The sequence below is a fragment of the Mustela nivalis genome, assembly GCF_964662115.1.
Source record: "Mustela nivalis genome assembly, chromosome: 6".
NCBI classification, from domain to species: domain Eukaryota; kingdom Metazoa; phylum Chordata; class Mammalia; order Carnivora; family Mustelidae; genus Mustela; species Mustela nivalis.
In genome coordinates this window covers 133,722,590-133,742,202 of record NC_139025.1, presented here as the reverse complement: position 1 = coordinate 133,742,202, position 19,613 = coordinate 133,722,590, and the positions used below count along the sequence as shown (strand labels likewise).

At 39.3% G+C, this 19,613-nt stretch overlaps 1 protein-coding gene across 1 annotated transcript in view; it reads left to right on the top strand.

Annotated features, from left to right (window-relative positions):
• The window catches only part of MCTP2 (multiple C2 and transmembrane domain containing 2), a 646,489-nt gene that overhangs the window by 624,402 nt on the left and 2,474 nt on the right, over positions 1 to 19,613 (top strand). Inside the window, 3 exon segments of the mRNA XM_082736421.1 lie at positions 551 to 660; positions 12,054 to 12,163; positions 18,369 to 18,466. Coding sequence (XP_082592547.1) covers positions 551 to 660; positions 12,054 to 12,163; positions 18,369 to 18,466 — 318 coding nt within the window.

Sequence of the window (19,613 nt, the reverse complement as noted above, 5' to 3'; positions counted from 1 at the left end):
CCAAAGGATGACTGAAATGTTTGTCAGACTTGCAGTGTGTTCAAAACATGACTAAAAATGCAGCAGAGTTTGACAAAAAAGCCACAGTACTAGGCGACCTGTCACCTGGATTTGCACCATACCATGTTGTCACATACTGGAAACATATCTGAAGGACTGTGAGGGAATAGGGTAAGGTGAGCCGGCAGATAACCCTGTGAAGCCAGACCGGAAATCAGGGTCAGCCAAGTGGAGGACGTTGCCAAGTCCTCTGACAGAAGCAGTAGCTTCCCCAGAGAAATGAAGCTCTTAGTTCTGTGGGAATTTCTACACATCACTTCCTCACACTGAGGTAGTGACTGAGACATAATGTGAATGGTTGCCTCTGAATGAGTGGGTAACGGTTCTTTGGAGTCAATAAATAAATATTTTAAGTTGTAAAACATGTGATTCATCTCTTGGAGTCACTCTGTTCATCATAACCATGTTATTTTAACGTGGTGTCGTATTTTCTACAGCAGGACAGTAAAAATGAAGTGACCGAGCTAAATCTTGCTTTTATGTTTCCTAGGAATCCGAGAAAAAGGGCTTAATTGAGAGAATCTATATGGTACAGGATATTGTTTCAACTGTTCAAAACATCTTGGAGGAAATAGCTTCCTTTGGAGAAAGAATTAAAAAGTAAGTTCTACATTTGAGTTGTGTTTGAAGTAGAGCTGCCATGTATTAGGACAGTGGGGGTAAGAGGGAGGGGAGGGCAGGGATCAGTAAATGCAAAAACAAAGGAAACAAAAGCTACAGTGTTGGAGCAACCGTATTTATATGTGTTGGTTTGTTCTTTGGGCTTGTCAGCTTCACAGTTGCCTTGGAACCCGGTTGACCATATGGCAAATTCACACCAATTGCCCCAGCATAATTATTTCACTCTCCGAAGTATCCTCAGTTGAGTGATAAATTATAGATTAAAAAAAAAAAATAGAGTACCATATTCAAAAATAAAAAGGGAGGCAAATATGCTCTGAAACTGCCTTTTTCAACTGAAACATGGAACACAATAAATGCTTTTTTTCTCAACTTACCAAAGAGCCATACATAGCAAGGAGCATCATGGATACAAAGACGGGAAGTTAACTCATCACTTAGGACAGGGGTCAACTGTCTTTCTTTATGAGAGGCAGTGAGTAAATATTTTCATCTTTGTGGACCATAACTAGTCCACTCTGTTAAGCATGAAAGCAGGCATCATTGATACCTAAACAAATGGCTGTGATATGTGTTCTAACAAAACTTTATTTACAAAAACAGGTGGCAGGCTAGAGTTGACTTAAACCCAACCCATGGCTTGCCACTTCCTACCTTAGGTCACAAGGACTAAATCTCTAATGGAGTCTTGGTTGAAAAGGACTATTTCTATGATTCATGTTTATTTTGTTTCAGACATCATGAACTCTGTTTAACTCAGTCTTCATTTGGTACCAATGAACAGAGCCATTGAAACATTTTTTTCTTTTAACTTTAAACTTATTTCTTCAAATCCAGAACTATATCAACTATCTTCTTTCTGAAGATTCACTGATACTTTTTTTTTATTATTATTTTATTGTCCAGTATAGTTTCTTTAAGAAGAGAAGATAATATGCATGGGTCGGGATACCCGAGTGGTGCAGTTGGTTAAGTGTCTGACTCTTGGTTTCAGCTCAAGTCATGATCTCAGGGTCATGAGATTGAGCCTCGTGTTGAGCTCCACGGTCAGTGCAGAGTCTGCTTGAGATTCTCTCTCCCTCTCGCTCTCCCTCTACCCCCTCTCTAAAATAAATAAATAAATCATTAAAAAAATTGCACGGATAAAGAAGAGATTAATGTTAGTGCTAAAGGCCAAGGGAAAGTTTTATATATCAAGGTGGAGGGAAATTGGTAAGTTATAACAAACTTCAGGAAATATAAATAGCTAATGTGGAACTTTGCGTGGACGCTGATCTTTCTTGGTTCCTTATCAAATCCAGTTTCTCTTGCGTGGCCATTTGTTGGCATGATAAACATGTTTGTTTTGTTTATAAAGTAAGTTATAAATCATCTTAAATTTGGCTTTACTGAGTTTACATGTTGCTGTTCCCATTATCCATGTCTTAGAAGAAAAATTAAAGAGCTCCTGCTCTATAATAAGTTCTATATAAGTTTTGGCTTACATATATTGATGCCCATCTAGATGTCATATAAATTGACCAATGATTTTTGAAGTTACCCTCAAAATTGTTTAACAAAAACATAAGTGACAAGAGGAAATAGATGATGAGGAGGGCATTTTACTTCTCCCTTCATTCACTCATTCACTCTCAGTCCTGAGTGTCAGGCACTGACTTGGTCTAAGAATGAGAAATATTCCATAAAACCATGATAATAGCTACGTCAGCTCATGTCATGTGCTAGCCAGACGCTATTGTAAACCCTGAACACATAATAATTTCTTTAAGAAGTTGCTGGCAGGAATCAGATGAAAAGATTCCAACCAGCCTCTGGATTAAGGATTTTTAGTATATCCATTTTACAGATGAGAAAATGGAATCACAGAGTGATTAACTCTCAGAACTACTAAGCAAAGAAGCTTAGATTTGAACCTGCCCTCACTATTGCACTACAATGCCATTTTCCTGCAGGGATCGATTTTGTAGTGAGGGAGAACAGTAATAACTAGAATTCAATTGCATTGATGAGAGGTAGGGATAAGACCGGTGGTAGGGGAGGCCTGACCAGCCCAGAAAGGGATGTAGGAGAGAGAAAGACAGACAGGGGGCATTTCTGAAGAAGGGGCATCTTATCAGTAAGTCTGATCACAGGGAAAGATAGCTGAGCAAAGAGTTAATGAATGGAGATTTCAGTTGGTGGGAGACTGTCCAAAGGTTCAAAGCCCAAGACTGTGCTAGATCCAGGGAGATGCATGGGGTTTAATATGTCTGTGTGACAGCAGATGGTAGTGCTCATGCTTGAAGCTCATACAGCATCCTGAGTGGGTGGAAAAAGTCAAAGAAAAAAACTGGATGAGGGACATTGTGGCAGCAAGAAGGCTAAAAGGATGTGGAGCAGGGCTAAGACGGAGGAAGGAAGGCCATGGTGTTTAGTAAAACCTTCTCCACGCTTGAAGGTCTCGAATAGACAAATGTGGCTGTTGTGCGATTGATAATGGTCAAGGAAATGTGTCTGATGAGAGAAGAAGGCAGGGTGATTTAAACAGGCCCCCATCTCTGCAGTGCGTCTGAGGGGCAGCTGTGCCCGGCACAGCTGTGGTGGCCATGTCTGAGACGTATTTTCAGCCATGAACAGAGTACTGTTCTGCCCAGCTGCAGCACAGGAAGGAAGGCTCATAAGTCTCCACTCCTATTAATTCTTGGGCCATTCATTACCACAGTGACCTTAAAGTTCCTTCTGGGCATTCAAGTGGGATGGCATGTGTAACTCTGTTGGAATTCCATTGTAATTCAGTGTCGAAGGACCAGGAAAACTTTTACCCAACTTCTGGCAACTGGTAAATAAGTAAAGCTTGCATAAAACTCAGAGCAGGGCTTTCCAGTTACTGACCGGGAAGACCCCAATCGTATTGCATCTACATGGCACAAACTATATTTTCTTTTTCTACTCTTCTCTACTTTCTCTAATGATCTTCTCTAATATTATACAAATTTCAAATGTATATCTATAACAGGCTAAAATATTTACTGAACATGGTTCACCTTATATTATCTCAAACAGCAGGCTAGATGGGTCAGACAGGGGCTATATTGTATGTCTTCTCATTATGGAGTGTTACCTTCAACATGTGTATCTTTGAGTGGTTAAGGAAATCTCTGCACAGAAGAATGAGAAACCTAGGACAGGGAAGTCATCCTGTAGATATTCCAGAGTCCGGTTTGGAAGGTACATTCATCAGAAGGAGAACTTCTCTAGATGGGAAGTGATGCTGAGAAGGACTAGGCACTAAAGATGAGGAAGGAGGAAGGAGGTTAAGCGTAGCTTGGATGACCGTGAAGACATGGGGAGTGGTAGAGCAATTGACCTACTGTTTGTCGAAAGGAACAAAGAATGAAGAATGAAGGCAGAAAGACCAAAGAGTTGGCCAGACAGGAGGTAGAGGAGAAGGTTCACAAGCTAGAGTAAAAACCATACCTCGTGAAGGAAAGCATCTTGTGGGATGCATAACAAAAGAATAATCTGTAAGATTATATGATCAGTCATTTCTTTTTTTTTTTTTAAGATTTTATTTATTTATTTGACAGAGAGATATTACAAGTACACTGAGAGGCAGGCAGAGAGAGAGAGAAGGAAGCAGGCTCCCTGCTGAGCAGAGAGCCCGATGCGGGACTCAATCCCAGGACCCTGAGATCATGACCTGAGCCGAAGGCAGCGGCTTAACCCACTGAGCCACCCAGGCGCCCCCATTTCTTTTTTTTTTATTTTTAAAGATTTTATTTATTTGACAGAGAGAGATCACAAGTAGGCAGAGAGGCAAGCAGAGAGAGAGAGAGAGAGAGAGAGGGAGGAGGAAGCAGGCTCCCTGCATAGCAGAGAGCCCAATGAGGGACTCAGTCCCAGGACCCTGAGATCATGACCTGAACTGAAGGCAGAGGCTTAACCCACTGAGCCACTCAGGCAGCCCTGATCAGTCATTTCTGTCTCCATGGGTAGAAGAGTCAAGATTCCATGGACATAAGGGTCAACTAGTGGGACACTCATTTGGGGGAGGAACTACAGGATGGAGCTGTTACCCCCTTTACCAGATGTGGACACACTCATTTTTCTTTAGGGCTTTGGACCTTTGAAAATGATATTCTTAGGACATGTTGCTAAGCCTGGATGGTTGAAGGAAGGAAGGGGATTCATTGAATATTTTTCTTTTTTCACTAATTGAAAGGTTTGGCTCATTTGTCTCCTTACTGTCCAAGTCAGGGATTCCTTTCTTAGGAATTTAGGGAGCTCTCAAGTTAGGGAAATTAGGAAAGTTGTGGAACTATTCAATGAAGTATTTGATTTTCAGATGGAAAGGGTTTTTGTTTTGTTTTGCTTTTTTAACTTTGGGTGTTCTGTGAAAACCAGCACAAGATACTCTATGTTAATGGAGAGAAGGTCTAGTAAGTTCTTAAGTGTTAGAGGATCTACAGCAAAATGTCTTTGAACTTAGTACTCAGTATAAACAGGAGCATTAAATTAAGTGAGAAAAATGTACCCTTTTACAGTTTCAAAAGTGCCTACTATAGAATTGCAGTGAGAGTGGGCTCTGGAGCTGACTTTCTGAATTCAGATCCCAATTCTGTCACTTGTACTGAGCCTAAGTGATTTAACGCCAGTTCTTAACTTTTGAGTCAGAGTCCTCATTTGTAGAAAGGTAGTAATAATGATTCCTACTTCATAACATTTTTGGAAGAATTAGATGAATTAGTGCCTATAAAGAGCTCAGACTAGTGGATGGCATGTATTATTCACTTAAGAATATTGACTATTATGAATATTATTTTTGGCAAACTGCCTTGACTTTCTTTTTCCATGTCTTAAATTAAAAAAACAAAATTAAAAAGTAAACGTCTCCCTTTTAAAAAAAAAAAAGTTTTATTTTTTATTTTTTAAAGATTTTATTTATTTATTTGACAAAAGACAGAGCAGGAACACAAGCAGAGGCAGTGGGAGAGGGAGAAGTAGGCTTCCCCCTGAGCAGGGAGCCTGATGCGGGCAGGGCTCAATCCCAGGACCCTGGGATCATGACCAGAGCCAAAGGCAGATAGATGCTTAATGACTGAGCCACCCAAGCGCCCCTAAAAAATCTTTTAAACTTTTTCTGCTAGAATTGTGGTTTGTTGAAGGGAAAATGCAGGAGTTAACTGATTTGGCTGTTGGGAGAGCGATCTGACAGGGTGTTTGTGAGAGTGTCTGATACACATCTTCATTAGAAATGAAACACCCAACACTAATACACATGACACATCACACACTTGCACACACAAACAACCACTGAGATCTTTATAAGGGTTGCATTAATTGGAAAATAATTGACATCTTGATAAAATTTTAAGTCTTCTCATAAAGTCATGTCTATTTAGGTCATTTTGAATTTATGTCAATATTATTTTAGGGTTTTATATATAGAAGTTTCACACATTTTTGTGAGATATATTCCCAAGTACTTGATTAATTTCATGATAATTTTTTTTCAGATTTCATTCTCTATTTATTACTAGGATATAGAAGTGAAATTAATTTTCCTACATTGACTTTGTATCTATAAACTTTGGTAAACTTAGTTATCTTGGTTTTTATCTGAAGACTATTATTATGAATTTTCTATTGCATAGACATGTTATCTGGAATTTTTTTTCTTTTTTACTTTCCAATCCTTACACATTTGTCTGTTTCCTTGCTTTATTGTACCAGCTACTAGCTCTAGTATCATGTTGAACAGAATCGGTGTTGGTGAACATTCTTTTCTCCTGTATGATATTAGAGAAAAAAACTTTCAACATTTTACTCTAAGAAGAATATTTGCTCTAGGTATTTGTAAAGATGCTTTATCAGATTAAATAAGTTCCCTTTTATTTTTAATTTGCTAAGAGTTTTTATTGTGAATGTGAGTTTTGTCAAACTTTTTCCTACATTCGTTGGTATGATAATTTTTTTCCTTTATTTTTGCTAACGTGGTCTATTATTGTTTTGGTTTCTAAATGTTAAGCCAGTCTTCCAATTATGGAATAAACCCAACTTTACCATGTTATACACTCTCTTCATATATTGCTGTGTTTCATTTACTATTACTTTGTTAGGATTTTTACAGATATAATCATTAATGAGATTTGAGCTATAATTTTCTGTTCTTAAATTCCTTATGGAGAGATTATTCTAGGCTCACTCAACATGTGGCAGTGTTCTCTCTTTATCATTATTTGGAAGAGTTTGCATAAGCCTGGTGTCTTTTTTTTTTTTTTTTAAGATTTTACTTATTTATTTGACAGAGAGAGAGACAGAGACCACAAGTAGGCAGAGAGACAGGCGGAGAGGGAGGGAGGAATGGAAGCAGGCTCCCTGCTGAGCAGAAAGCCCCATGTGGGGCTTGATCCCAGGACCCTGGGATCATGACCTGAGCCAAAGCAGAGGCTTTAACCCACTAAGCCACCCAGGCACCCAAACCTGATGTCATTACTTCTTTTAAGATTCAATAGAATTTGCTGGTGAAGCATCTGGGCCCAGAGTTTTCTTTTAGGAAGGGTTTTAGTTGAATATTCCATTTTTGTAAATTATATAGATGTATTCAGCCATTCTGTTTCTTCTCACATCTGTAAACTGTCCTTTTCTTGAGTTCGTCCATTTCACTTAAATTCTCTACTTTTTTATATAAAGTTGTTAATAAAATCCCCTTTTATTTAATAAAATCCTACCTTTAATGTCACTAGGATCTGTAGCATTGTCCACTTTTTTATGCTTGATACTTTTTTAAAGGGGGAGGTGGGTAGCAGGAGATTGAGAGAAAAATTCTTACAGTCTCCATGCCTAACATGGAACCCAACATGGGGCTTGATCTCACAACCCTGAAATCACGACCTAAGCCAAAATCAAGAGTCACTGCTTAACGGACTGAGCTTACAGGCAACTCTACGCTTGATGTTAATTGTGTTTTCCTTTCTTTCTTGGTCGGATTTATGAATTATGATAGTCTTTAGAAGGAACTGTCATTGACCTTTGTTAATCTTCCTGCTACCTGTTTTATTTTTCATTAATTACTAATATTCTTTTTTATTACTTTCTTCCTTTTACTTCCCTTGGGATTAATTTAGCATTTTTTTCCTAACTAAAGATAGATCACTGGATTACTTACTTTCAATCATTCTATTTTCCAAACGTTTAAGAGCATTTAAAGCTCTACAGTTTCCTATAAGCATAACTTTAGATCCAGGCCAGACATTTTGGTGTTGATATTTTCATTATCATTCAAGTTTAGTAAAAACTTTTTTTCCAGTTTTCTCTCTTTATTCCTTCCATGGTGAAGAAATATATTGCTTAATTTCCAAGTATATGGAGATTTTCTGGTTATCTTTTTGTTTCTGATTTCTAATTTAATTGCTTTATGGTCAGAAAATGTTGATCAAGAAAATGGCCTACTTCTGTAAACTCTTCATGTGAGCTTGGAAAAGTTATTGAGTGTATGTGTGTGTGTGTGTGTGTGTGTGTTTGTGTGTGTGTGTATATATATATATATGCATTGATTAATTTTGTTGATTGTGTTCAGTCTTTTGTATTTATACTGATTTTTATTTTTTGTTTACTTCTTGTATCAATTGGTTCAAGATGTGTTTTAAAACTTCCCACCATGGATTTATCTGTATCACCTTATAGCTTGGCTAGTTTTTGCCTTCTGTATTCAAAAGCTGTATTACTTGGGTTGTACATTTTATTTTAAAGACTTTATTTATTTATTTAAGGAGAGTGAGTGAGCAAGGGGGAGGAAGAGAGAGAATCTCAAGCAGACTCCTTGCTGAATGCAGAGCCCAACATGGGGCTCAATCTTACAACCCTGATATCATGACCTGAGCCAAAATTAAGAGTTAAATTCTTAACTGACTGAGTCACCTAGGTGCGTCTGGGTCATACATATTAAAATTGCTATACTTTCCTACTGAATTGGATCATTACTAGGAGGTGACCTATTTATATCTAAGCAATAAATGAAATTTTACCTTAATATCTTAACTAGTAATAATATGGCTATACCATCTCTTGCTTGTTGGTTTCCTCATAATATATAATTTCCTATTATTTACTTTCAACCTATCTGTTTATGTTTTATATCTCTTTCTAAAGAAAAGATTGTCTAAAGACAATCACTTTTAGTTGTACCATGTAGTCCATTCGAATTTAATGTGGTTACTAATATATTTAGATTTAAATTTGTGGGTTTTTTTTTTCCTTGTTATGAGTGTTTTTTTATTCTCATCTATTTTTTATCTATTTGCTCAGAATGTAAGGATTCTATTGCTCTTCTTTTAGTTGTTGCCCTAGAGTTTACACCATGACTCAGCACAGCCCAATATAAATTGTTAACGTTTATTGTCTTCCCACTCAGGAACCTTCTCAATCAATGGTATCTATCCATTGACTTGTATCCAGGATCTACTACTATGGCTCTGCTTTCAAAAAACAAAACAAAACAAAAAAATTAGGTCATAAAGGTTCATGTTTGTTTTTACTTATTTAATTGTAATTGATTGATTTCATATTTTGTTTTTATTTTTATTATAAGTATGGTATACATCCATTATCAAAGTAATCAACCAGCATGCCCCCTTTATTCTCTGAACTTTCTTTTCTTCCCCTTCTTCTTGTCATATTGAACTACCATTAACAACTTGGAGTATATCCATCAGAGGTTTCTTTTCAGTATAAAAACTATATATGTGGTATTTATGAATCTGTACATTTATTAATAAATGATATATGCATATGTATATATATATACACACATACCCATTTTTTATGCAATTTATTTTTTCACTGTATCTAGCTTTGAGCCTCTCTGTTGGGGGAAAGGGCTATTTGTGTGGGTATCCTTTTTATGATCTCACTGTTTCTTAATGAGAGATGCAACTGCAACTTTATGTTAAGAAAAAGAGAGAATAAAGGTTATCTAAGTCTGTGTGCATATAGTAGATTCTCAATAAATGCTGAATTGAACAAAACAAAAAATCTGTAAAATATTGCTGAGTAAAAATCTACTTAGATTTTTCCCTTTATTTAGATTTTGTGCTACTAATGATACTGAAGCTATTAGCTTTTTTTAACAACTAGCAATCATTACTGTGCCGTTCATGCACTGCCCCAGCATCCTTGTGCAAGGAGATCTGTAGGTTAAACTTCCTGCCATGGCGTGATTTGGATCATTAGGAAGTCCATATAACATGTCTCCAAATGTGAAATCGCCCTCCAAAAAGTTCAGCTAGAAGTTGCACTGTGGAAGCGAGGAGTTAGAAATGGACCAATGTTTATGTATAAATTTAGAATAGCATAGAAAAAGGCATGAGGAAGGAGTGGGGAAAATATCAATTATTCGTTTTGTTGACGTCAAGGTGCTGGACTGGGGAAGTCTTCCATAAGTGCTACCACATCCAGAAATCAGCCAGGGAAAACATTGATAAATTTGGTCATGTAAAATACATAATTTTATATTTAAAAATATATAAACCACACAAAAAAGACAAGAAAGTAACACATTGGGAAAAGCACTGTAACAAATATGACAAAGGATTGATTTCTTTAGTATCCAAAGAGATATTTTAAATCACTGAGGAAAAAGTCAAGCAAAAACAGCTCAAGGCACAATAGGCAAATCGTAACTGCTTTCCATTTTCTGAGTTTTTACAATGTGCTAAAAACAGAATGTGCTAGCTACCTTACTTGCAAGTTCTTGTTTAATTCTGGCAGAACTCTATGATAGAGATATTACTATTATTATACACATTTTGCAGAGCAGAAATGTTGGTGCAGATTGATTAAATCACTTTCCTGCAACTAATTAGAGATGGAGCCTGAACTCAGTCCAATGTCAGTTTGCTTAAAATTCCATTTTCTTAAGCACTTTCCCAAAGAGTGGCACCTCACAAAGAAACAAACTAGGAATCACTTGAGAAACAAATTAGATGCATATTAAAAGTGTTTAAATTTGCTTATAATTTTTAAAACTGAGCAATTAAAAACACATATACCTCTCTGTGGGTAAAGATTACAAACACTGATAACAGTCTATTACAAGAGGATGAGGTGACTGGTTTTTTCTTAGACTCTTCATGGAATTGTGATTATTTACAAAACAAGACAAAAATCTCTCTCAGCCTCAATTTGCTCATGTGTAAAATGGGGATAATCTTTACTTGGAAGAATTATGATGACCATCACAATTATGATGTGAAAAATATTAGCACAATGGCACATATTAAGTGCCCAACAGCTTTTATATGTTTAGTCCCCCACTATCCTCCTGCATGCACACACACACACACACACACACCACTAGAAAACAAAAACAAAGAGACAAATCTCTTTGTATTTCTAGCACAAGGCCAAGGGTCAATGTCAGCGAAGTTGCACCATGTAAGTGAAGCTAAAGACCAGGAAAAAGAAGGACCCTAGGCTCTCACGGGCTCTCCGCAGGACGTGGGATTTCCAGATCATCTTCTAGGACCGTGCAAGGATTTCCACTGTTTGTTCAGTTCTGCATCCTGTGTTCTAGATCTCCATTTGCACACAAGTCAAAGGAGGCAGTGGATATGCTGAAGGAGCCAGGGGCCCTTGAAAATAATGTGTGGTCACATAACCTGTGTTCTTTCTGGATTGGGGGCATAAGGGTTTATAGTCACATGCCTCGAGCCTGTTTCCCTGGTAACCTTCTAGAGCCAATGAATCTAAAAATTCTAAAAATAAGTAATTAGAAAACACAAAGTTGGGGTGGGTGCCTGGGTGGCTCAGTCAGTTTAGTGTCAGACTCTTGATTTTGGCTCAGGTCATGATCTCAGGGTCATGAGATCAAGTCCTGCGTGGGGCTCTGTGCTGAGCGTGGAGCTTGCTTGAGATGCTTTCTCTCTCTCAAAAAGAAAACAAAAAGAAAACAAAGCAAACCAAAAGCACCAGGACACCTTAATAATATCCTGCCTTTTCTAAATATTTACTGGCAACCGTGTCTTCACCGAGAGAATTGTTAACTTTGATGTGACCTCACTGACCTTTCATTTTGACGATCTCCATGCACGGAGCCATCATGACCTTCATTGCTGGCGGGAGCCGAGTCTTCCCTTAAAGACTGTCTGCTCCAGGAGGGCAAAGTTACCAGGACTCTGACATGTTGGCTGGAGGTTGGTCTTGGTTGGTTTCCCCTCAGGACCTCAGCGATGTTTTTGCCATCCCCAGCTTGGCAGACCTTCCTCTCCAGGTTTTAGAGAGATTTCTCCAGTAGACCTTTCTCATTGGTGTAACTAAGAAATAAACATGGCAAGATGACTATGTAGCCGCTTTAGAGCATGAGAGAAAATGACATTGATGTGCTTTGTCTGCAGCACGTTTAACTGGACAGTCCCGTTCCTCTCGTTCCTGGCCTGTCTGATCCTGGTGGTGGCCACCATCATTTTGTATTTTATTCCACTCCGCTACATCGTTTTAATCTGGGGTAAGTCTGGCATGGTCCTTTCACTAGCAGTCAATTTCAGGTAAGAACCCATGACTCATTTGTCAAGTGGGACCATAAACTTTAAATGTGCTCTTGTTGGCAATTAAACATGAGATTAAGGGAGGAATTTTGGGAACAAAAACTTCCAGGACCTCCCTGAAAAGGCCAGTTGCCCAAATGATCAGCAGAGATATTTATGGGCCTCTTGTATAATTGCAATCAAATAAAAATGTGATTGTACATGAGATTTCCCTTTGGGCTTTCATAGTCATAAATAGTTTAGAATAATATATTGCGGTGGCCCGGTAACTTTCAGGCAACACTGTTATTCAAACAGTGAGCAAACACCTGCATCTCGCCCTTTATATTATGTAAAAGTGGATCTGGCCCCTGCCAGGGTGCTTCTGACACTCCATCTCTCCTGGAGGGAAAATAATCTAACCCCATACTTCAATCCAGAAGCAGTAGAGAGGAAGGGAGGTGGTTATTCCTTACCCAGTGCCTGAAAGAAGAGGAAGCTATAATTTAGCAGGGTAAATGATGTGCCTATATAAAGTTTAGCTGTTTAAAAAAAAAAAAGTAGTAACAAAAATCACAAACTCGAAATAAACGGCATGACTTGATTTACTACTCAAGTTAGCATTGGATGAAAGACAAGCAGCTTTGTGAATATTTGTGTTTGCTGTTGGGTGGGCTTCTGGGTTGATAGAAGTAGCGTGCATTGCAGTGAATCAATTGCTGGAGAAGCAGTCAACTCTTTTCCCTAAGAGTCTGCCAGTCATAGTTTTCCATTCCTTGGCTCCTGTGACTACTGCTGAATTCTCAATTGTAGCCATACTTCTAGGGACCCTCAGATGGTAAGGGGTTCAGAGAAGTTACCAGGTACAAGTGATTGCATTAAGATACATTCATCTTTAAGTAAAAGCTGAGAGCTTGCAAATGTGAGAAATAAGCTACAACCTTTCTAAAACCATTAAATGTAGACCTTTTCAGAGAGAACCCACAGGAGTAAAATCCTGCTGATGAGAAAAGCCAAGTGTAGACATTGTGAATTGGGGAAAGTCATCAAAAAAAAAAAAATTGAGTAATTTGTAAAACTTAAGAAGTAGAATGATTTTGAAAGAGCATAAGGCACTGGTTCTTTGTTTCATCCAGGAAGTGAAAATCCCATATAAATAAGTATCTCTCTTTTATAGCAAGAGAGAGAGCCTGAGAAAAGAAAAAGATATTCTAATTTGAAAGAATGAAAGAAAAAGATACTCTTGATTACCCTCACTCTTGGCAAAAGTCTTCTATCCATACTTAGTTTCTTACTTGCATACTTACTTCTATCCATAGTTAGTTTCTCTGTTTTGCAACAATGCTAGCCTTGATCTGAAGACTCTGTAAGAGAACTTGAAGCTCTTCAGGGTCCATTGATCAAGAAGAAACATTTTATGGGGTGCCTGGGTGGCTTAGTAGGTTAAGCCTCTGCCTTCAGCTCAGGTTATGATCTCAGGGTCCTGGATCGAGCCCCGCATTGGGCTCTCTGCTCAGCGGGGAGCCTGCTTCCCCCTCTCCCTCTGCCTGCCTCTCTGCCTGCTTGTGCACTCTCTCTCTGTCAAATAAATAAATAAAATCTTTTTTAAAAACACAAATGTTTAAAAAAAGAAGAAACATAAAGTATTCCCTTGAATGCCTTATATGTACTAAATGTTATCTATATGGACTGAATAACCTCAGTCTTTCTTAATTGTTTTTCATTAAGAATTAGTTTGCAGGGACGCCTGGGTGGCTCAGTTGGTTGGACGACTGCCTTCGGCTCAGGTCATGATCCTGGAGTCCCGGGATCGAGTCCCGCATCGGGCTCCCAGCTCCATGGGGAGTCTGCTTCTCTCTCTGACCTTCTCCTCATTCATGCTCTCTCTCACTGTCTCTCTCTCAAGTAAATAGATAAAATCTTTAAAAAAAAAAAAAAAAGAATTAGTTTGCAAATCTGTTTACTGATCACATTTAGAAACAGCTCTTAAAGCTGTTGTCTGACCCTAACCAGAAAATGATTCAAAATTACTATAATCATTTGGCCAATATTTTGTTCATTTTTAAGTTGTTTGCATGGTCAGCTTGTCAAACACATTCTCAGGATCTTATCATTCTGGTACATACTTGACTTGCTTTTCTGCCTCTTTCCCTTGACAGAGGGGTCTATACTCTATTTCCTCCTTTGATCATCAGTGTTGGAATTCCAGTCCCTCTTTCTGTTTATCCCAAATTGCTTTGACTTTTGATCTTATCCTCCAAGATCTTGGCAGCTTTCCAAAAACAACTTTTTGCATCTCATTAATGAGATATTGCTCTATTTATCGTTCTACTTATGAATGAAATTATTAAATAGCATGGAGTTTATTATATTCTCCTGAGCTGACAGTAACCCTTTGAGGTTTGTCTTCTGTGTCTGGTTCTTTAGTTGTATGTTCTGGACAGGGGCTTATAGATTATTGATGAGCTCACTGTATATATTGTAGTCAAAAGCCTTGACAGTCAGAATATGCTCTGTTGCCTCATTGAGTAAAACCTGCCATGCCATCCTGGAATGTACTCAGCAATTCTATTAGGACTTCATTTCCAAGACGAATTTGCTATTAGCTACATGGACCCAGGACATTCCTTTGCATGTCTCCTATATGACTGAGTTCTTGGTAGAGAGTCTCTCCTGTAGAAGATGACTTCGTATGTCTCCCATTTCTATGGTTCCTTTTACCAGGATCAGAAAATCATTTCTATTCTGAGTTACTTTGAGTCCTTAAAGTGGTGAGTTAAGATCCTAAAAAAATTTTCCTCTTTTGTCCACCTCTTTTAACCCTTTGAAACAAAATTACTTAACCATATGTTCTATATTTCCAGATTCTATTCCCCCAAATAATATTTTTGTAGAAATACTAAGTACCAGGGTTATTTAACATAAGCCCCTGAAAAGCAGCCTGATTTTGTAGTGGCCATAAGAAATATTCCTTGACTCATTAACTTCGTTGTAAGGTTTTGAAGGGTAAGGCATTTTTCTTTCCTCTTTAACTTATAATTCCCAGGGAAGTTACATATAGGTAGTAGATCTTTAACAAGTACCTGACAAATATTTCATGTGCCTGCATATTTTATACCTGTGATTTACAGGGATGGCATTTCTTTTGAGCCCACCACCCACCTCTCTTGTGTGGGAGTGTAGATTTCGAAAATGGCATGAGAAGTGGCTTAAGAGGGATATTTGACATTTTCTGAAGGAAAGAGTATCTACTGAATTCCGATCACCTATTTGGTGTATTTCTAGAAGGCAAGGCACTTCTTAGGATTAGATCCCTTGTGGGTTTTCTGCCCCTTGTGAGAGGTTTCCCATATTTTCATTCTGTTCTCACCATAGATGCTTCTAATCTGGGGTACTTCTGTTCTTCCAAAGTAGATAAGAACTCCCAAAGCTAGATTTTGAACCTCTTGAAAAGAAAGACCCATGACTTATTAAACTTTGCATCTCCATTTGACAACACAGTGTCTTTTATGTGGCAGGCACTTACTGTTTGATACATGAGCAAGCCAGGACCCTCCACCCTGTCTCAACACTCCCGCCAATGCACTGAGTCAGGGCTGCATGCTGGGCACTCCTACAAGTATTTGAAAAATTGTGTTATAATTCTGTTTCAAGTGGTTTTATTCACCTGTGACCATATGTGCTGCCAAGCAGTCAGGCAATTTTTCCAACTTTCTCCAAGAGATTTTTTTTTTTTTAAACTGGATATTCTCAATCCACTCCACTGATCGCTTCAGTCTGTGATCTGGGACCATTAAGTGACAGTGTCTTTGCCACATATTATCCCTTGGTATTTGGATCCTACTCCTTTGGGTGTCCTAAAACATTAAGATTCACAGCAGATAGGCCCTCTGTCTATCTCTATTAAGGTGAAACACATCTAAAGACCTGTCTGTCATGCTGATAAAGATACAATTTCCAAATCTGGGTGTGTGTGCTCACATGCCTAATAATATAATCCCTTTTTTTTTTTTTTTTTTTTTTGGCTTGTTGACATCTCGAGCCATGATGGTAGCCCCCTCTTTGTTCTGGAACTCCAGATTAGAGAGTCCTTGCACTTATATTGTCCAATGTGATTCTCCCAACAACCTAAGAAACTATATAGGGCAGGTCTTTATTTTTCATATTTTAATGTAAGAAATCTGAGGCACAGGAAGGTCAAGTGGTTTTCTCGAAACCACACAGCGGATGCTTGGTGACGCCAGAGCTGGGGCTCAGCTACTCCCGTTCCATAGCCCTTGCTCCTGGCCCCATTACTCCTTACTGTGGACCCAAGAATACATGAGCCCCTGTGTACACTTGGTTTCACACAACAGATAATATTGTAGAATTACGGACATTTGACAACATTAAAAAAAAAAAATAAGGTGTGCTTTTGAAGCATGCAGTCAGAGCGCCTTGTAATTTTGATTCTCATGAAGTTTTTCAAACAGACAATCTCAATGCATTGTGGGCAACTTCTGCCCTTATTGGTGTATTTGAGCTACTGTGCAGGTTTATAATCTTCTCAGTGACTAAGAATGCAGTGTTTTGATCGGCTGTGAGATTATCCCTGCCTTGCTGTTCATTGTAAAGACTCCAGATGCGTACACTATATATAATTAACAATAGAAGATATATCTTTTCTCAATAAGTCTTTGTCTCCCTTCATCATTTTGCCTTGTCTGTTTTCTTTTGCCAAAAAGCCCATGCTACAATTAAGTGTCTTTAGAATAACACAGTGAGAGTATTTTAGTTTAAAGGAATGCTGGGGGAGATTTTAGCTAGAAATAGGAGGTTTGTTGTGGGGGGTAGAGGGAAGAAAAGCAGAGTGCAGCTCTGATTTGAGAGAAAAAGGATCGTTTGCAAGGAGACTTCCCCAGCTCAACCACCAGGCCACCATTTTACTCATGGACAATGGCCGGCTCCCATTTGGAAAGCAGATGTGAATGTGACCATCTAAGGAAATGACTGAGGTTGGCATGTATCAGGTAGAATGGCACTCAGGAAGTTCTATCTATAGATGAAAGCAAATTAATATTTCATGGAGAAAAATATCCAAGCTTTTATGGGCTAGGGACGGTCAAACAGTTAACTGTTACCTTGACTCTGAGGGAGAAGTCCAGCAGGGTTATCTAAGGTGAGAAGTCATTCAGCATTACTGGGATCGACTCAGACTTCAGATATGATCCTCGCTAAACCAGCACTCCGTGGCAAACTTCAGAAGCCCATCACCTTAAAAACTCAGCATGAGAAAGAGTTGGCCTTTGGTGGAAAGACAATGGCTCCTGAGCTCTTACCAGCAGCTCAGGGGAACAGAAGAGGAGACATAAGGGTGGCTCAGAGGTACATCCCTCTGGAAAGGAAACCATAGGTAGAGCTTTCCCGGGGTGTGCCTGCAAACGCAAGGTGCAGCCATCAAAGACACCTGAAGGGTTGAACCTCCTCTAATTACCACTGTCCGCATCCTAAATTAGCAGGGACTCCATTGACTAGACAAACCCAAGCACCAGTGTCGCGGTCCATAAATTAAGTTAGCAGCCATAGTAAGATAATTTCCAATAATAACTTTTCACAGTTTCCTGCCACATCAAAGTACAATCAACATGTCAAGTTCTGTTCTGCAGGGAGAAAAGATAAACCTGTGAAAATGAGCTGGAGTGGGGGAGAGAAATTTCTGCCATTTCTTTTTAACAACAAAAAAGCAACTCCTGTCCTCCACCTCCCACTGCTGCATTTGGTCCAGAGCCCCCAAGCAGGGACTTGTTGGGGCTAATGAAGGCCTTTCCCATCTGGGACGTTTGTTTTCCTAGCAGAGAAGGCTGTTAATCAGTGTAGTCCAAAAAAGCCAATGAGCTCCACAGTTTTAGTGTGTGTTTCTGCCACCTTGCTGCTGGGATTGTAATGGGATTTTCACAGCTGAAGAAGGCAGAGCTTCTGTCCCACAAACCATCCCCCACCCCTCCTTCCTTCCAAAAAAGCCATTTGTGAATGATTCCACATGACAGCGACATGTGTGTGTGTGTGTGACTTGAGGTCTAGTAATTGTTTTACACTAATTTTTACTTGTGAATCTCCCCCTCCCCCAGTCAGGAGAGTTTTTAAAGATAGATAGATAGGTAGATAGAAAGACAAACAAAGAGATCTCCCTGCGTTTCTATTTTCCAGGCATAAATAAATTCACCAAGAAGCTTCGAAATCCCTATGCCATCGACAATAATGAGCTGCTAGACTTCCTCTCCAGGGTACCGTCTGATGTTCAAAAGGTACGTAATGAACGGTCACCACCAACGGGGACCCCAGCACTGAAGTCTGGCCAGCCCCAGTGCCAGAGGTGCACAGAGCAGGGCTTGTGTAATTGAGATAACGAATCAGAAAATCCTTAAAGTGGCCTGGCTTGCAGGGAGGTGGCAGAAAACCTTTGTCCAGAGCATGAGATGATTATGGAAAATTACCCCGAAAAAAAGGGCTACTTAAGAATGATCTGGAACTCCTACTGCGTGGGGATAGTGCGATAGTGTTTGTCCGTTTTTTGATCACTTGCCTCCCTGAAGAGGATAAGATGGGCTCAGTGAGTGGGAGAGTGGGAGCTCTCGAGCTAGGGGAGGATTGCCTATTTTCCTCCTCTTCCAGATGGCAGGCATTATAGGGGAAGTAGGGGACAAGAGGATTATTCTTTTTTATTCTTGTTTGCCCCAATTACGTCCTAGGCTTCCCTTCTATCCCTTCCCCCGTGAAGACTTAGGGATGCCGAGGGCAAAGCTCCCACCCCCTCTCATACACATAGAGGCCTGAAATAATTGGAGATCGATCAGAAGTATTATTCATAGGTAATGGTCACTGAGTCCAGCCACATCTGGTCTCTGTGGATGCACCGAGATTAAACCAGGCAACAATGCCAGAAAGTCCTGTAGAGTAGCCCGAGCCAGGCCCCTGCGGATCAGGCAGCTATAAATCCCAGGGGAAGGAGGACAGGCAATGATTCTCTAAAGGAGAACAGAGATCATGGAAGGAGTAGATGGGGAGACCGTGGTGTGAAATAGCAGCACGGTGATCAAAGACACAGCCCTTTATTATCTCAGAGAATCCAAATCAAGTATCGATTTTCAGCCGTGGGCCGCTGTCACGGAAGTGGTTCCCAGCACTTCTCTGCAGACGGCAGGGATTCGGGGCTGGAAAGACCTCCCGTTTCCTTCCCTTTCCCTCTGAGTTCTAGAGATGAAAATCGATTCCATGACGCCGTTTTTCTTTAACCTCCATTTTATGATCTAATTAGCTATTACATGCATTCTATGACTATGAGGTTCCTCCTTAACATTTGCATTCCATGATTATAAAATAGTAACCTGGCCCCTGTTTGTTTTGCGTTGAAAATTGACAGGTATGTCCTCCCCTGCTCCCCAAGGGGACCTT